This window comes from Drosophila suzukii (genome assembly GCF_043229965.1).
Source record: "Drosophila suzukii chromosome 2 unlocalized genomic scaffold, CBGP_Dsuzu_IsoJpt1.0 scf_2c, whole genome shotgun sequence".
NCBI lineage: Eukaryota > Metazoa > Arthropoda > Insecta > Diptera > Drosophilidae > Drosophila > Drosophila suzukii.
The window spans coordinates 21,177,936-21,197,006 of record NW_027255896.1 but is presented as its reverse complement, the minus strand read 5'-3'; the positions used below and the strand labels follow the sequence as shown (position 1 = coordinate 21,197,006).

At 37.6% G+C, this 19,071-nt stretch overlaps 2 protein-coding genes across 4 annotated transcripts; both read right to left on the bottom strand.

The window, feature by feature from the left end:
- Positions 1-321: 321 nt before the first annotated feature.
- LOC139354255 (uncharacterized) lies at positions 322-17,295 on the bottom strand. Of its 3 annotated transcripts, none has more exons than XR_011605402.1 (4): positions 16,960-17,100; positions 14,438-14,704; positions 13,738-14,381; positions 322-1,048 (listed from the first exon to the last, which is right to left on the bottom strand). XR_011605402.1 is itself a non-coding variant. In XM_070998485.1 (4 exons), the coding sequence occupies exons 1-3, from the start codon at positions 17,293-17,295 to the stop codon at positions 14,542-14,544; spliced, it is 432 nt and encodes a 143-aa protein (XP_070854586.1). In that variant the 3' UTR covers positions 14,013-14,381; positions 14,438-14,541. The 3 variants fall into 3 exon arrangements, 2 of the variants coding, with proteins under 2 accessions (XP_070854586.1, XP_070854587.1); XM_070998485.1 differs by lacking the exon at positions 322-1,048 and having other exon boundaries at positions 14,013-14,381; positions 14,438-14,579; positions 14,647-14,704; positions 16,960-17,295; XM_070998486.1 differs by lacking the exon at positions 322-1,048 and having other exon boundaries at positions 14,013-14,378; positions 14,438-14,579; positions 14,647-14,704; positions 16,960-17,295.
- On the bottom strand, positions 10,543-13,740 carry Fic (FIC domain protein adenylyltransferase). The gene is made up of 3 exons (XM_070998484.1): positions 12,374-13,740; positions 12,107-12,310; positions 10,543-11,934 (listed from the first exon to the last, which is right to left on the bottom strand). The coding sequence occupies exons 1-3, from the start codon at positions 13,237-13,239 to the stop codon at positions 11,598-11,600; spliced, it is 1,407 nt and encodes a 468-aa protein (XP_070854585.1). The 5' UTR covers positions 13,240-13,740; the 3' UTR covers positions 10,543-11,597.
- Positions 17,296-19,071: the final 1,776 nt, after the last annotated feature.

The window sequence follows — 19,071 nt, the reverse complement described above, 5'->3', positions numbered from 1 at the left end:
TTAAAAATAGGAGATCAGTTTTTATTGAAAAATGAAACAGGACATAAGTTAGATTCGAAATATACAGGTCCTTATAGGGTAGAACAAATAGGAGATAGAGATAACATAACTATAATAAATAACAAAAATAAAAAACAAAGAGTACATAAAGATGATTAAAACTCTTTATTTTATAATCAATTTTTATTCCATAAATATTTCACGTATGGCCATACAAAATATAAGAGCATATAAAAATAACCATATCTAAAATAAGTATACACAAAAAAAAAATAGAAAAACCAATTACAAACAAAAAAAAAATCCTTAATCTTGCTATAAATAATATCAATTTTCTTAAAATTTGCTCAAAGAAAATAACTCCATTATATTACGTTATTTTTCAAAAGGAGGGAGATGTAGTATGCACTTATATTGAATATCTACTGTACCAAAGAGTACTTGAATCAAACACACTGCAACATTTTGTTGCAGTGTTTACATAAACAAGGGCTCGGTCAATATACATAAGAATATACAGGCCGTCTCTTCGCTGCCGCTGTTGGCAGCGCCGCTATGAGACTTAGACCTCCTTAGCTCCTAAGTAAATTAAGTTTGTGAAGAAACTCTTTTGAACTCAGAGCGGCAACAACGGCTGCTCTGCTCCGAATAAAAATACAAATTAAACATCCAAATGGATATCTAACCTAAATGAAGTGGACTTATATTATTTGGGATGTACGGAAAATCCTACTCGTTTAAACATATTACAGTGCCCCCGTGACATAGTCAACTAGCTAATCAACGTTCTGGACATAACGGAGGAAGAGATCGCTCGACTCTAATCTGCTTTAAGTGTGGAAAGGAAGGACATGTGGCTACTGTGTGCCCGGATCGTCAGGAGCGCTCAACGACGGTCAAGATGGATTATGTTAAAGATGTCAACCTGTGTACCGTACTTGAGCCCCTTGGAACTTTTCAACAATTTGGTGAGTCGTTCCAATTTGTTTTGACTCAGGAGCCGAGTGCTCGTTCATCAAGGAAGCCGTCTCGCTAAAGCTGTCTGGATCTAGAATAAATAACGTAGTAATTTTAAGAGGTATTGGTAGTAATACGGTTTGTAGCAACCTACAGATATTGGCTAAAGTTTTGATTTGTGATCATTCCTTCGATGTTCTTTTTCATGCAGTTCAAGATAGTTATATCAAATACGATGCTTTGAAAGGGCGAGAAATTTTGAGCCAGGGAATCGGTGTAACAATTACATTTAATTCACTTTCAATGTTTTTCCGATTGAGCTTCACACCGACGCAAGTGCTGATGGTTACGGGGCCATTTTATTGCATAGGATCGAGAACAAGCCTCGAGTGATCGAGTATTTCAGCAAAAGGACTTCCCCCGCCGGATCACGCTACCACTCATACGAGTTGGAAACGCTCGCAGTATATGTCTCCATGAATTATTTCCGTCATTACTTGCATTGTCGTCAATTTACGGTGTATACGGACTGTACTTCGCTCAAAGCTTCAAAAACCAAAGCCGAGTTAGCTCCTAGAGTGCAAAGGTGGCGGTCGTATATGCAGGTTTTAAGTTCGATATTGAGTATAGACCAGGTGATCGAATGGCTCATGTAGACTTTCTCTCTCGAAACCCAGTGTTGGAAGATCGTAAAAATTCATAAGGTACAACCGAAAAGCTCAAAAACTTGACAGAGATTACCGACAACTGGTTGCTGGCAGAGCAGCAAAGAGATGAAGAAACATCATCTATCGTGTCCAAATTGCGCAATGGAGAACTTCCTGAGGATATAGCGAAAACCTTTGAAAAATATAGGAAAATTCAAAGACATGGGAAAACTCCCTGTCTTCCTATTATTCCAAAGCCCTTTAGGTGGTCCGCTGTTAACAACATTCACGAGGCAATTATGCATCTCGGTTGGGAAAAGACCCTTGCAAAAGTGTACGAGTACTATTGGTTTGACAAAATGTCAAAGTATGTCCGTAAATTCGTTGACAATTACATTACCTGTATGTTATCTAAACCTGCGACTGGCAAGGTACAAGCTGAATTGCATCCCATTCCGAAAGTGAGTGTCCCGTTTCATACAGTTCATATTGATATCACAGAGAAGCTTAGTGGTAAAAATGACCAAAAGGAATATATAATAGTTCAAATAGATGCATTTTTTTTAAGTTCGTCCATTTGTTTCACACCACTAGACTAGACTCTGAAAGCTGCATCAATTCAGTGAGGTCTTTAGTATCGATTTTTGGGGTTCCTTCCCGTTTGATAGCTGATCAGGGACGTAGATTTGCTAGTACTGTTTCGCGACATTTGCTCAGCACAAAAGATAGATTTACATTTCATCGCAACTGGCGCCAGCCGGGCCAATGGCCTTAAATCTATGCTAACTGCGGTTGATACGGGCAAGGCATCTTGGCATTACGCTTTGTATGAAATTCAACTGGCTCTTAATTGCACTCCCAATCGGGTAACGAAGGTTAGTCCAATAGAGTTACTAATTGGAAAAGAAGCTAGACCATTTGGTCTTGTACCCGTTGCTGAAAACGAGAGTGTGGTTGATGTAAATCTAATCAGAAATATAGCTAAGCACAATATGAAACACAATTCCAAATATGACAAATTAAGATTCGATCGGAATAAAGCCACTATTGTTAAGCATAAAGTTGGGGATCATGTCTTACTCAAGAATGAGGAGCGACACCAGACAAAACTAGACCCCAAGTTTAAAGGCCCATTTTTAGTTGTTGAGCTATTACCAGGTAATCGATGTAAATTAAAAGCGTTAAAGGGCAATCGAACTTACAAATATTCCCACGAATTTTTACGAAAAATGCCTGAGAAGGGGATTACCACAGAGCATGACGAGGCGGTCATGGATGAAGATGATGTTGTCGAGCCGGTGATGGCTGCGATGATTTATGAAATAAGAAAATGTAAATGATAACTGTGTGCTATGTGTTGGCCGGTTGGTTGAAATGAAAACCCGTAAATTGATCTGTTTACAGTTAAGACAACTGTGTGCTATGTGTTGGCCGGTTGGTCAATTGATCTGTTTATAGTCGAGACAACTGTGTGCTATGTTGGCCGGTTGGTCGAGACAAAACTTAAATTGTTAAGTAAAATGAAAACTGTTAGAGATAGTGATTGACGATGTAACAATGTGATTGCTTATTGGAGAAGCAAATGAAAATGGAAAATAAATATTGTTTGAATTGATGGTAGTCCGGATCTCAAGGCTTAAAGTAATAAAAGTATTGTCCTTTGTTTACGTATGAGGAAGTGTAAGTTCGATCTGCTAGTTAAGAATTAGGAATTCTGTATTTTTGTTTTGAATTTAAAAGAATAATGTTATTAAGGAAAAATGTTAAGAAAGGAAAAATGCTAAGTTTGATTTGTTATTCATATATTAATAGTTTATAAGGCTTCTGATTAACGAAAATATAGTTCTTTTTGCTTTAACTTCAAGGTACATATCTAGTTATATTTATTATTGAGAGATAATATTTTGTAATGTTTTAAAGTTGGAAACACACGAGGACGTGTGAAAGTCAGGATGGCCGTGTCGTAGATTAGTTGGCCAATTCAAAGTATTCATAACATGAAAAAAGCAAAATAAGTTTAGTTGAAGTTACTAATACTCTCCCATTGAAAGAATTTATTATAAAAAAATATTTTGATAAGAAAAGTGGCTAAAAACACAGGTTCGATATTTGTGGAATAAGGCGAGAAAAGATTGGGATCAATAAGTCCTTAACACGACGATGTAAAAATATACGTCAACAAAAAAATAAAAAGTTTGGGATCAACAAATCCTCAATAAAAAATTTGGAATCAAAAAATACTGAAATGTCCGTCAATAAAAAATTAAATAGTTTGAGCTCAAAAAATCCTGAACCACAAACTTCACTCCACTTGTTGAACTTCAACAAAAAAGTTAATTGCTTAGAATCTAAAAATCCCAAACATCCCGCCGTCGATTTACACGTCAATAAAAAAAAACAAATTTTGGAACTAAAGAGGCCAAACGAAATAAAATGAATAATGTTAAAATGTCTAGTACTAATCGAATAAAAGTTCTGGAAAGTAAATTGTTAACATAATCTAAGAGGAACACTCGAAAATAAATTTACAAATTCAATTTCGAAGCGATTCGAATGTTAAAGAAATACCGACAATGACACGGCAATTTATAGTAAACAACATCCTTATACCTTATCAGTTTCAGAATTCGTTAATAATGAAGTCCATAAAATGCTAAATTAAAAAATTATAAGACAGAAAAAATTATAATTCAACAGTGTTAGGTGTACCCAAAAAAGGTCAAAATGAAGATGGCAGTCCTAAACATAGATTAATTGATTAGAAAAGTTTACAAAAAACTTAACGAAAACACTATACCGGACATATACCCGATGCATACCCCGTCTGTAATATTTGCATATTTAGGAAAGGTTAAATACTTCTTAACAATCGATTTGGAATCAGGATTCCACCCAATTTAAATAAAAGATTCATATATTGAAAAACAGCATTTTCTATCAATAATGGAAAATTTGAATTTTTACGACTAAATGTTGGCTTAAAAATTGTACCGAAAATTTTAAAAAAAACCATGAATGATTTCTTAAGGGTACAAGTGGAAAAACGTGCCATGTTTATATGGATGTTATTAATTTTTTTCAAACGCAATTAAACAACATTATGCTGATTTAATTAAAGAAAAATGGTAATATTTGATTGTTAGGTTACATTGTTTCTTATAACGCAATAAAAACGAATCCTAAAAAATTGCAACAATTACCAAATATCCGATTCCACGAAATATAAGAGAACTTCGGAGTTTTCAAGGCCTAACGGGGTACTACAGAAAATTTGTCCGTAACTATGCAAAAGTTGCTAAACCATTAACAAAATATCTAGAAGGGGAAAATGGAAAGGTTTCTTAAAGAATGTCTACAAAAATTTCAATACAGTTTGACGAATTAGCTGTAAAAGCTTTTAAAGAGCCAAAAGAGAATCTAATAGCAAAGGTTGAATTAGTGTAGCCAGATTATAGTAAGAAATTCGTTTTTACAACAGACGGATCAAACGTAACTGAAAAAAAACAAGAAAGGAAGTTAACTTCGGCAAGCCGAAGCTTGTATACCCTTGCAGTTATATTTATTAAATTTAAAATAAAAAAAATGATATTCCCAATAGTATATATGTAAGAAAAAACCGAAGCTATAATTTGTTTCATATTATTTTCCCACCAATTTTCCGATCGTTCCTATGGCAGCTACTGTATATGATATAGTCGTCCGATTTTGATAAAATTAAATTCGAAATTCAGAACTAATTTAAAAATGTTATTTCCAAGCGTAGGAGGTTATTTGTTAAAAAACACTGTTACGTACGCCCTCCACATAGAAAGATTCACATAGAGAAATAACGACGAATCTTTAGCCAGGGGGAGGGGTGCATGTGACTAACCAGACTCATACTGGTAAAGCAGAAGAAAAAGCAATTCGGCAATTCTCGGGTGTCGCGTGGCCAGAACAACGGCCACTATCGACCTATTGGTAACCATACTCCGGTAGCTTGCAAAGAGCAACAGCCGGCCGTTGACTCCCAAGACAGCAGATATCAAGAAACAGTAATCCTAGGTAGAAACACCTAGTTTATCCGATCCATACCCGCAGCCAAGTAAATGCTTTAGTCTGGTATAAAAGACTTTAAACAAATAGAGAAAGACAGAGAATCCATTTGGGTGTCTTGCTGACGGAAGCCGGCAGCTTCGATGGAAGGCGACTTTCCCTGGGACAGTCGTCCATGGAGTCTTCTGCCACCAGGACCACCCACCATATCCAACAGTCCTTGAGGAGAACACAATTGCAGCTCGAAATAATCTTGTGTCGAACCAGCGCCGCTATCGTCATCAAAGAACGTGGAGAAGATCAACAATAAGGACGACATCCAACATACTGCGATGTTTGTGGACGCAGTATCCGTGATCTCCATGCTCCTGAAATTTGTTCAGCTGTAGGAACCATCCGTTCAGAGCGTAGCGACCAATAGCATACGTCGGAGAAAGTAGTGATGCAATATAAATGTGTTAATCGAGCCAACCAAAGCTAAAGTGAACTCATGCATAACCAAGCACCCATATCCTCAAATAATACAATTGGATAACAAGTGAAAATCAAGCATTCAAACATGCATTGAAATATGTTCAAGCCAACCGAATCAATTGACAAAGTGCGAATCATGATAAACAGTTAGAGAGGACGAATCTCTCCACCAGCCGTTGAAGAAGTCGCATGCCTCTGGCATAATATATATATATTTTGTGCTAATTGAATTGGTATACTTAAGAACAGCCGTATTTTGGTGCACGTATATTTATATATATATATCCAATATAATATTTTCCCAAAGCCGAGGATCCGGAGCGTCGAGATCTCATCGCCCAGGATTTAAAGAGGTGGTAAGTTTGTCGGGACACGGTTCCTTTCTTATAAACATACATATATAAATATTCGTGCAGTATCCTACAGTTTTATAGACTACTATAAACTTTTTCAGCGGCGAGTATCAGCCTTGTAGTTATATGACAATTGCAAGAGCCCTCTGAGCGACGTTTGTAGTCGTGAATAGTCAGTATTTTGCTGATGTGTGCACCTTCATAGGTGGTAAATTCAATACTCTCCGCTAACAGAATAATTGTCAATTAAATTAGATTAATCAACAGATGCAGATATATATTACCTAATTTATACATTTATTAGGTAATATATATATATATTAACAAAGTGGGTGTGCTGACGCGAGGAGTGGAGTAGGTTAAGAACAATGACATAACTTTCGACGGACAACCTTGACAATAGGGGATCGTATTGCGCGGCCCGCGACGATCCATTGGCACACGAATATGTGAAGGGGAGGGAATATGGCCAAAACACAGCCCGATCGTATTACGATCAAGCGACAGCTAAGCTTGTGGGGCAGTGTGGACTGACGACTGACGAACTTTATGACTAATATTATTTTCCAGGCACTTTTAATATTTATTCTCGTTATGTTGGAGAGGAGAGAGGCTTACCAAGATCCCACGACCCGAATACGACGTAGCTTATGCCGGCAAATGGTGCCAGAATATCGGACGCCTCTCCCTCGGCCCAAGTCCCTGTCAGGACTCGGGCACTAATATGCCCACGAAACAACACGGAAGCTATATTTTTGTTTCATATTATTTTCCAACCAATTTTCCGATCGTTCCAATGTCAGCTCTATGATAAAGTCGTCAGATTTTGATAAAATTTAATTCGAAATTCAAATCTAATTAAAAAAGGTTATTTTCAAGCTTAGGAGGTTATATGTAATAAAAACACCAAAGATATAATTAAAAAAAATAATTTTTTTTCAATTATTCCTATGGGAGGTTTAAGATACAGTTGTCCGATCCGGCTGGTTCCGACCTGCAAAAGATGTAAGACTTTTGGGAAAGTTTCGGCCCGATGGCTTTAAAACTGAGAGACTAGTTTGCGTAGAAACGGACGGACAGACGGTATGCTTATCGAGAATATATGTACTTTATGGGGTCGGAAACGTCTTTTTCACTGCGTTGCAAACTTCTGACTGAAATCAATATACCCTCTGCAAGGGTATAAAAACACCGAAGTTATAATTTGTTTCATATTATTTTCCCACCAATTTTCCGATCGTTCCTATGGCAGCTATATCATATAGTCGTCCGATTTTGATAAAAATAAATCTGAATTTCAGAACTAATTAAAAAGACATGGACATGGCTAGAACAACTCGTCTAGTCACTGCGTTGCAAACTTCTGACTGAAATCAATATACCCTCTGCAAGGGTATAACAATGAATAAAACGGAATTACTTTATGCCAAAAGTAATAGGGAACTGTTATCCTTAGTATGGGCTTTTAAAAATCCACCAATAATTGGCAAGGAAATACAAACGGACCAACAATCCGTATCCTTCACGATTTCGGATAAAAATCCAAACGTAGAGCTTTACCCCAAAACTAATATGCAAGCCCGGAACAACAAATTTTGTTGCCGGTGCATTATCACGAATACAAATAAATAATATTTCAAACAGCGATTTAAATGTATCAGAACAGTCAAACTCGGATCAAGACACAAAGGACTTAGCTGAATGTAGTTTTGAAAATGTAATACAAGAAACCCGTAAACCGTTAAGTCAGTTTAAACAACAATTATTATTAACAACGGTGAGGTATACAGTACACGAGTCACTGGAAGTTTTTGACAAGACTTGACACACAATCGAATATGATACAGTGGAGAATTTAGTAACTATATTAAGTGAGTATCTTCCACCTAACATAACCGTTGGAATTCATTGTAGTTTAGAAGATTTATATCACAATCAAGTATCTTTAAAAAATAATTATACTAACAAATAATGAATATTCCTACAAGATGTAGAAAACGCCGAAGATAGAGCTTTAATAATAGAGGAAACACACAATCGAGCTCATAGGGGACCAGACGAAAACTATAAACAAATTAGTAGGTTATATATTGGCCCAATCTATATAAAAAAAAAACTTAAATATATTACCAATTTTAAAATTTGAGCCCCAATACCAACTAAAGAAGGAGAAAACTTACATATTAATATATACTATGCGCAAAGTCTAACTTTTACAGCTTGTATTGACGCGTACTCCAAATTCCTAGTAGTTAAAGAAATTCAAAATAAATTAAACTTTGAAAACAAGGTAATGGAATTACTTTAAAAATTTCCCCAAGCCAAAGTACTTATGACCGATAATAAACCGAGCTTTACCTTGGCCCAATTTAAATCTTTTGCACAAAGGTGTGGATTAACTTAACACTACGCAGGCGCAAGGCACAGTACCTCAAATGGGCAGGTTGAAAGGGAACATTCGACATTAACAGAATTAGCTCGCTGCTTAAAAGAAGAATTTAATCTAAACGATTATTCTGAAATTGTTATATGAGCCGCTCAGGAATATAATCGGAGTATACATTCCACCACGAACCAAAAACCTTTTGACATTCTTTATAATAAAATCAAATTCCTAAAATATTAAAAATCAAAAAAAAAAAATTAAGAGAAAAGGTTAGAAACACATAATGAAAACAAAAAAGAAAAAGAACAACATGTAGGACAAAAAGTTTATGAAAAGAAAAATAGGGAAATATATAAACTTAAACCCAGGTATAAAAAACAAGTAGTTAAGGAGATTAAGCCATATAAAATAATAATCAATAGTAGAAACATAATTATACAAAAAAATAATAATAAGTATTAATAAATTATTTTTTTAATTTACAGAAAGGGCAATCCCTAATACCTCTTTTATCAATCATAATATTGGCCATATCAGAAATAATTGTTTACTCGAACCATGCATTTCTTCCGTTCAAGGACTACAAGGATGTCCTTACCTGTGAATCTAACAGCGATTTATTCCACGTAACTAATTTATGTTTTTATAAAGAAATAATAAATAAAGAATCAAATAAAATTAAAAGGTATTCTAATTAGGTCACGATGAAATTAAATACGACATAAAAGTAATCGAAAAAATTTTGTCTCAGTTAATATTAGCTAGATCAAAAATGATAAATGGTTAGCTGGAACTCCGGATCATGATTACTTCAATAAAGTACAAAAAAATCAATGACTTCATTGAAAATATCAATAAACAATTTATTATCAATTCCAAATTGTTCAAAGATATAGAATCTCTTTCTGAAGATTTAAAAAAAAGTTTCATTGATCAAGATCTACCATTAATAAATTATTATTAAACATTATTAAATTATTATTGACATTTGACCTACAAAATTTTATTAATACTATCGGACTGGCAAAAATTGATGTTTTAAATACAAAAATTGTAAACAATGAAGATATTAAAACACGAACTGTATTCAATCGCTCTGCGTGTAGAACTCTTAATATCTTACATAAAATACCCAACAATAAAAAACAGATGCGTGAAATATTACGCTAAAGCCATTTCCCAAACCGATGGAAAATTATTAATAAGTAATAAAGTCGCAAAATGCGCAAATACATATTGTGAAATGTCTACATTTAAGAAAGCACTTTTTAATAGTTATTAGACAATTGTCCAAGATGGTGCCATTTTAAAATTGTCAAAATCTCCGAATTAAACGATTATTTCTTATAACATTTAATGAAACAACCACAATTAATAACGTTTCAACAGAATTCTTAACTATATAATTATTCTAACCCATTCAAAAATAATGAAGTATCCGATTATCAAATAAATTGGAACTGTCTTTGGATAATATAAACATTTAAAATCCCTTCATTAAAACTAATGATACCAAAATATCTATATTCTTTATATTATTAATTTTAATTATATATTTGTAACCAAAAAACAACGGACAGAACTAGTAAAACCTATTGACGAAGAATTTTTAACAGAATTAAGAGATCGTTTTATAAGGAGGAGAGTTATCCACCCATGAAACTGTTCCACTTATGGAATTAATAAACAATTTTTGAAATTCAATCTTAGCGATATAGCCTTTGTCTTTATTTTAAGATTCTGCCTTAGTCTTTTATATTAAAAGTTATGTTTTTTTCATAATATTCCAAATATTTGTAATTGAATTTGTGTTTAATCCAATAATGATTTTTAAGTGCCTTTTTTTTTTGCACTGCTTCACACATAGGACATCGAAATCAATGGGAATGTGACAAAATATTTATATATGTAAGCTCCGCGTATATTATAGAATTTAAAAAATCTTTGTCGACGACTGAGTGTAAAACTTGCCGAGGTATTACAAATGCACGAGTATCATGAAGAAATGGAAAAAGTTCGTATGCTCAAGATTTGGCCCAAGTCCTCAGCGATTGAATCCATTCATCCACGAAGACAAGGGGAGTTGGTTTGACTCTTGGTTGTTGCGGGTAGGGGGCGAATATCTATCGCTCCTATATCATATGATGCCAAGTTTCCCCTGTTGTTAACGAAACGTTTCTAAGTTGTGCAGAGTTATGTCCAGCATCTGCACCATTCCAATTTTCATGTTGGTCCACGAGCAGTGGTGAGTTTTAACTTGAAACTCAGTACAGTTACGGATTCTGTTTCTAGGACTTATTCGATCGGATTACATGTTCATGTTCACTTGTTCCTTATTTTAATGTGTCAAATCACTAATTTTTCTCCCTTTTTTAGTTGTTCACGTGGTCATTTGCATACTGGCTCTCTTGCTCACTTGTATTGCAGCTTGGCGTTGCCTTGCAATACTTGCACTTGGCCTGTTGGTCTCCTAAATTCTTAGTGGCTCCTAATATCACATCATAGTGAAAATTTGAGAAAAATAAACGAATAGGTGAGCTGGCTTGCGCGATTTGAACAGTGAACCCAGCGGATTGTCTGTAGGACCGTATGCAAATCATATTTGAGTCAGTTGTTCAAACTGATCAAAAAAGAGAGACAGAAAAACTGAGCAGTTTACTAAACTCTTTTTTTGTTCACTCACACATGACCAACCCAATAATAGTTTTGATTGGATTGTGTAGCACAGTATATTTGTGGTTGTCCTTAAGCGTAAATATGAATTTGAGCCAGACGTTCTCCGTCTTCACTTTCCGTCTGGGTGAGCATAGGAATCTGTTGAGGAAGGTCTCTGATAGCCCATAAATACAAGTCTAGCGTCTTCTCCGTGCAGTCTGCGATAAACCGCATAAAGGGTCGAATGTCGCCCTTGTTGGCAAATTTAAGGAAATGGTAATATTTGCTACGCTGCTGCTTTGGTATGATAACAGGTGGGTAGCCTGCTCGCATTAATAGGGTATTCATTAGCAAACGTGAGGTACGCCCGTTCCCATCGATGAAGGGATGAATGTGGACCAGCTTGTAGTGTGCGAGGGCTGCATAGCTGGAAAGTATAGAGAATGGTTTCACATTTACATATATGAGTTCTAAAAATTGGAAAATAGCCAAAAAAAAAAGTGAATAGGTAAAAGTATTTAAGAATTAGTCGTTATAGACTCTGATTTAGAAAATAGCGGTTTTTTTAAATGAGCTGACAGCTTGGGTATTGCACTTACTTAACAGGATGTAGTGAACTACTGTGATCCGAATTTACCCAACGCAGGAAGCGCTGCATTAACAGCGAAAGATCCCCCGGGCCAGGCGGTATATGACCCCCCACATACACTTGATTACGCCGAAACTCGCCACCTTCAATTGGGTCCACATGTCCTAAAACTCGACGGTGCAGCTCAAGAATATCTTTTATAGTGATTTCTAATCTGCATAACATTTTAAAACGTATATAAAGCAAATTTTTAAGTTGCATTATTTCTACCACTTACTTTTGCACAAGAATAGCATTAATGTACTTCATAGCCAGATCCATCCCTAAGATCTCGTTGTGCTCGTCGATGGATTTGCCGTCTACAGCCATGCGAGTCTTTAAGATAGACCGCGTCTGGGCCAGTGTCAAAGAGTTACCCTCGATGCCCACTGAGTGGTAGATGTGCTGAAAATAGGCTTCCTTTTTCGCCCGCCGAAGGGCGGCGTTGGACTCGTGTATAGTAGATAGGACATTACTTTTGAAGTCTAAAGACTTTAAACGGCGCCTATCAAGATTTTGCACCACGTCAGCAGTGCGCTGACAATTAGTTAGCGCCTCCAAGTTGGTTGGGTTGATAATCAAGGCCTGATGGTAGTACTGATCCGCCAGAACAATGTTGCGCTGTCTGTGCTCTAGGAACTCGCCGTAACGAAGCAGAACTTCAGGGAATCGGGGAGATAGCGCAAGAGCATGTTCGAATAGACGCACAGCTTTATCATCCTTTCCCTTCCTGTACATTTCCTGGGCCATTTTAAGAGCCCCCATAGCCTCTTTGATATTTGTCTGTTCCTGCTCTGTGTAACTGGTCCCTTCCCTAGTGCTTTTGTCGTAGAACTCCCTGCGTTTATCGTTTAGCTCGTCCACTGAGTAAAATGCTAACTCGTCCCACGTCTGATGGTAGTAAGCGGTGGGCTGGTGGTGAAGCTGTCGCATTTTCCAGTTCAGATTCGAGGAAGTTAAAGCATAAAACGACCAGGCCGCAAGTCCGCAGGAAGTACAGAAGAGTACCAATCGGTAGAGGATGGCTTGCTTTTGTTTTTGCTGCGATTTTAGATCTTCTTGCTGAGCAGAAGATGGACTCGATTGCCCCGCGTCCTTGGTCATGCTCTATTAAACCGTAGGTCTGAACCAAATTTTAAACACTGCACATGTACAATATTACAAGTCTTTAGAAGATATGGTCTTAAACATTTTTTTGTTGATTTTAAATAGATTATAGTTGATTAGACTTTTGGTTGCAACAACACTACCGTATGCACTATACACTGTGATGACTTGACAGCGTGGTCGAGCCAGACTCCTTTGACGATACTAAGTCGTTTTTTCGTCGAAACGAAAATTCGGGAAATTTGTAATTCTCAAATTTGGGTTACAGAATTCAGTGAATTGAGCTTAACAGGTAAGTTTGTTGGCCAACGGCCAACAAATGTGATTGATGGTTTATAGAGAAAGATGTAAACTAGAAATATAACTGTGCGTTGTTTTTATTGGTCTTAAAAATTGGCCACCCCCACAAATAAACAGGGTGACCGTTGTAACCAAACCGATAATGATAGGAACATACATATACCATTTCAGTTTAAAAAAATACCAATTACGTACGATTCATTTAACCTAACACAGAGAATGTTTCCACTTCAGCGACCAAGTTCCGTGTCAGTGCCTTTTTCCATAAAGCCTAGTACTCAGATCGGCTAAGAGTTTTACTAGTCGAAAAATCTTATTCTTTGTAGTGTGACCGAAGTTTTCATAGTTGGTGGTCTTTGGTCTTACTGTCAATCAGTTGGGTTTGTTACCAAACGGAAAACAAATCAATTGGAGAAATTTAAAAAGGAGAAGTCGGCTGGTACACAAAGAAATTAAAATTAAAATTAATGGAATGTTCAGCGAATGTTTTTATTTATGTAAATTAGTAGTTTAAAGCTTCCTTTTCGTCCCACGGATACTTCGCCATCTTTCCCGCCCCACCGCAGTCCAGCTCCGAGTCCGAATAGGCATATTGGACCTTGAGAAAGTGGGAGCCGGATTGGGAACGGGGTTGGTCCGCTGATGCTGCAGGAAATCGCCCATCATCCTGGGAGTGGCTGTCTATAGCTCCTCCAAGTTCCTCAGCTGGCCCTATTTTCCTCCTACCTATAGAAGCCAGCGGGTCCTCCAGCTCCGCTTAAGATGCCAAGTAGCTGGTGTTGGTCGTGTCCGGAGTCCTAATGGAGAGGTCGCCGGAGATCGCATTACTGGTGGTTCTGCTAAAAAGATACTTCTATTAGTCCAACGCAACCAAATTCTTTTGACCAGATCTTACTTTCTTTGCGAGGACACGCCCGGCAGGATGTCCATGTAGAGGGCGAAGTCCCACTCGGCATGAGCCCTTCCACTGGGATTCTCTAGTGGATCTCGTCCAGCACTTCAACTATTCTGCGGATTTGCCCCTGTTGTATTGCTTCCTGTCGGTGAAAGCCCACAATAAAGGGCAACAGCTTGGGTTATGCGTCCTGTTGCATCTGCACTCACCTCCTGCAGCCGATTTTGGGGTTTTCCTTCCATTTTTAATTTTTATTTTCAACATCGCCTATGCACGAACACCACCAAAAAATTAGATTTATTATTCTTTAAGCCGCGGCTAATGGCGTTCATCGAAATTTACTCGCAAAATCTGATATTTGGTATTTTCTTAGCTTATCTGAATACCGCGTATTTGCCTCTCGCTCACTTCTATGGCTAGCTCGCTGTTTTTGTCGATCTAGACAGAGACGGGAAAAGTCGTTACAACTCGCTTCAGCGGAAAATTGGACCGCAATCGCAAATCGATTCCATATTTCAGTGGCTTATTCAGTATTTTTTTACGAGTTTAAGCGATTTTTGTACTTGGCGCTTCAAAAATGTTTTGACAACGAAACGCATTTGTAGTACAATGACACGTTTATAAGGAAGTTGTTGTTGCTGCAGGACCAAGGAGCCTTCCAACGGCTCGCAACTCAACAATAGATTTCATCTTGAAAATAAATACTTCTATGCTTCTTTTTAAGGAAATTACATCTGTTGCGCAAAACGTTTCATCTTATCTTATTTTAACGATTGTTTATTTAACTAACTAGCGAGTCTAAGAGACACTGTAAACGGTCGTGTGACTTCGGCAGGGGTTTTACGTTTCATTGGGGCACCGCCCTTCAGATCCACTCCTATAGTTCCGCAATTACGCACCAGCACCCAATCATCACGAAGTCGGCGTCGGTAGAGCAGCCATCGACGCCGGCAGATCCGAACGCAACGGCCACAAAGCAGATAAAATATTTTGTGTGGGTTTTAAAATACTTACATTTTGTAAAACATTGATGAGTTTATGATTATGTGAAGTTTCACAAAAATATATATTTTATATTACGATTTACATAATGGGACATGTCAATAAATATCCTGCTTTGATGTGCAGCGGAACATGCAGACTTATTAGGCAACAGAGCAACAACGGATTAGCGAAGCCGTTGTTCTTGTTGCTTGATTTTCATTTTCCCAAATTAAGCAATATAAGTGTTATTTTAATAATCAGGGTATTCCCAAAACTGTTGAATTGCTGAATTGTTGAAAATTAAACAGAAAATTTCAGCAATTAAGGGAACGTCCCTAAAAGTTCCCTGTGGAATTTTAAATTTTAAGATGTCAGCTGTTTGTTAGATTGTCAAATTGCCAGTCTGTGTTTACCAAAGATTATGTTTAAAATTAGGGAAAATGCCGAGAATAAGCCAAAAAACTAAACTATTAGAGCTGCTAACAGGCAGCATCCTATCAGATATCCTTTATTTGCATAATTTATACGATGGCAATTCCTGCAGGCTTACAAGTGACTAGAGTTACCCACTTACTTTTAGTCGAGAACAGCGACAACTTTGGTTTTCAGCAATTTAAATAAATTTTCAACAGCCCCGAGGCTGTTGAATTTCTGAAATTTCTGAAAGTTGACTTTGTATGGAACAGCTGATTAACAGCTGACCAAAAACAACATTTCAGCAATTCAACAGTTAAGGGAATACCCTGAATATATACATAAGATTCCCAGGAAAATCTCTCACAGACCAATAACATGTCAAGCAGTGAAAATAAAAACAAGTAAATGTATATTAACAAATAGCGAAATACAAGGTTCCCTAAAAACTCAGTCGCGGAAAAAAATAGCTGCGATAAATATTAGTTCTTGAAGTGGAAAACAAAAAATGGTGCATTTAAATAAATAAATAAAAAGTATTAGCAATCTGTGTCAGAATCTTAAAATTTTATTGAATGCAAACTTGACAGTGACCAAAAATTGTTCAAATTCCTTCCTTTACTCATGTAAAACTAATATTAAAAAACTTTTTAGCTTCTGTGTAAGAAATAAAACTGCTAACCTGGCTATTTAAATAAAAGTTTCAAATATCTCTAATTTTCAGTACCTAGAAAATTGTCAATGGCCGCGTTCAGCAGAACAACATGATAATTGATCAATAATGGAATTCTTACGATGGTTCGACTGAACGCACATGATTACATGATACAATGCTGCTGGCGTGTATCGATAAGTGAATTATCGATAAGAACTATCATAATAATTATTAAATAACCGTGAAGTAAGTTAAATTCTCTACAATTTTGTAGGCCTATACGATTTATACACGATTGCTGTGCGCAACGCTACAGTTTCGATGGCAACCGATATCGTTGTCACAAAAGCAATTTTAATTAAGAATGTATTTCAATTGCTTAGTCGAGTTTTTCAGATAAAATGAGAGGGAACCAAATAGGCGGCTTACCGCAGTACTCAGATGAGATAAGGAAACACCAAAAAAATACCAGATTTCGTGAGTTAATTCTGATGATCGCCGTTAGACGCCTCGCAAAAACGACATCCGGAGGTGAAAAAGGACGATTAATCCATGATGTCCAGTATTGTGGGACTTGACCCACAGGTAGCAAAACCACAACAGGGAAAATACGCAGAAGAATGGAAGTGCTGGAGGTAGTCCCATTGGGAAGCCCATTAGAAAGGAGCATGCCGAGTGGGACTTTACTACCGACATGAACATCCGGCCGACCGTGTCCTCGCGAAGAAAGTATGTTCTGGCCAAAAGATTTTGGTTGGGTTCTACTAAAAACCACCAGTAATACGATCTCCGACAAGCTCTCCATTGGGGAATCGCTGGACTCCACACCACAAGCTACTTTGCAGCTAATAGCGTCTTCCCACTGAGATCCAAGTACCAACCATTTCGAACGGATGGACTCTATGGAGGACGCGCTGGCTTTTGTATCGGAGGAGGAAAAAAGGCTGATGCTCTGCTGAAAAAAACGTACGCTGCGCAGAAAGCTTAAGAGTCTGCATGCCAAGTCCCAACATTCTAGCTCTTCTACGGACAGACGACTCGGCTAGTGGTCCTGATCAAGAATACATATACTTGCTTCTACCTGTTACCTTCTTTCCGAAGACTCTCTGTGGTAAGGGGTCAAGACGATCGCTCCTTCAATTTACAAAAGTTTTAATATCAAATTTTGTCATCATATAAAGCCATATAATAAAAGCTCTTTCTAAAATGTTCTTCAGCAAAATATTTAAGCTTCTCGCTTTTCTATTGAAGCGTGCCGAATGATCCAATTTTAGAAAGCTAGTTTATTTATTTTTATTTATAGGTTGCAGCGTTTTTTTTTTGGTCCAACGGACTCATTAAGACTCTAAAATATTTCTTATGTTGCTATTCTTGGTTTGTAGAACCAGCAAAATTGTACTGTTTATATTCAATTACACAGGATAGCGAATTCGGTCAAAGGATTCCACCCAATTCCTGTTGGATTTGTTGGAAGAGAACATGGATGGACTTCGGGGTGTTCGGAGGAACACCACCATATACCAAGAAATCGGAGATAAGATGGCGAGCTACGGTCCAAGTGCTTTGGAAAGTAGTGTATGCAAATTAAATAATTAATTAATCCGTGTGCCGGCTGGCCGTCCGTCTGTAGAGGGGGTGAAGCTGGCTGGCAGAACGTCTGTAGCAGGAGGTCGGTTGACCGTAGTTGTAGCTGGTAATATCAGCCGCTGTGTGTGTTGTAGTTGGCCGGTTGGCCTGCGTCATCAACAGTAAATATATGACGATTAGGTTGAGAGGGTAACTGCCCTCTTTTAGCCCGCTGGCCTAGAGACTCAGACTGGGTGTAATTTCAATAAATCAAATACGGCGATGGCCGGAGTTTCAATTCGTGAGCGTTAGCTCTTTATTCTTTCAAATCAAAATGAGAACTAAACTTAAAGCTAACATAAAAAGGGACTCATAGCGGCCACTCCAATGGGTAGTGCTTGCCGGCTATGCACGGGCTTCCGGCCAGACGCTGTGTCAGCAATTTGGCCGGAGCGAGCTTTCGGACGATCGGTCATTGCCGTCGCCCGGTTAACTTACTTAGTTAACTACTCCCCCCTCAGAATTAAGGCCGTCCTCGGCCGACCCTATTTGGGCGATCATATCTGCTATTTGGGCCGTAGTTCTCCTGGCCTGGATGACTCGCCGATAGGTGAAACCGACGCAGATCAACGCGCAACATATTGCTGCTGCCACCAGTACTATCTGATGTGAATGATAGTCGTTGATATTCTCCCCGACTCTCTTTATGTGTTCCAGATTACGTTCACTCAAGCGGTGAAGGTATGGAAGACTGAGGATGTTGTGCTCCATAGTGATATTCAGGGAGGGCGAGCTGGCTACTCCTGGGACCCTCTTCTGGGCCCTGTCATTATTGACATATCGGGTTTCATTAACCACGGCACTCTCAATAAAGGTAATGAGATGCGTGCCTCGTAAGTGGATGTAAGTGCCATTATCTACACTCACACGTGCCGGACGATCGTTTACAATTATGATGCCTTCATCTACGCGAGTAATTGGATGTAGATCGCTGTGCTGGATGTCACAGTGCGCT

What these genes read in the sequence shown, in the direction of transcription:
- Fic (XM_070998484.1), bottom strand. Translation starts at nt 13,239, where the DNA reads ATGACCAAGGACGCGGGGCAATCGAGTCCATCTTCTGCTCAGCAAGAA. An exon ending in AATGCTATTCTTGTGCAAAA is followed by an intron (nt 12,311 to 12,373) that starts GTAAGTGGTAGA and finishes AATGTTATGCAG; the next exon opens with ATTAGAAATCACTATAAAAG. An exon ending in AGTTCACTACATCCTGTTAA is followed by an intron (nt 11,935 to 12,106) that starts GTAAGTGCAATA and finishes TATACTTTCCAG; the next exon opens with CTATGCAGCCCTCGCACACT.
- LOC139354255 (XM_070998485.1), bottom strand. Translation starts at nt 17,295, where the DNA reads ATGGAGAGCTTGTCGGAGATCGTATTACTGGTGGTTTTTAGTAGAACC. An exon ending in GAATTAACTCACGAAATCTG is followed by an intron (nt 14,705 to 16,959) that starts GTATTTTTTTGG and finishes GTTCGTGCATAG; the next exon opens with GCGATGTTGAAAATAAAAAT. An exon ending in CCCAAAATCGGCTGCAGGAG is followed by an intron (nt 14,580 to 14,646) that starts GTGAGTGCAGAT and finishes TTTCACCGACAG; the next exon opens with GAAGCAATACAACAGGGGCA.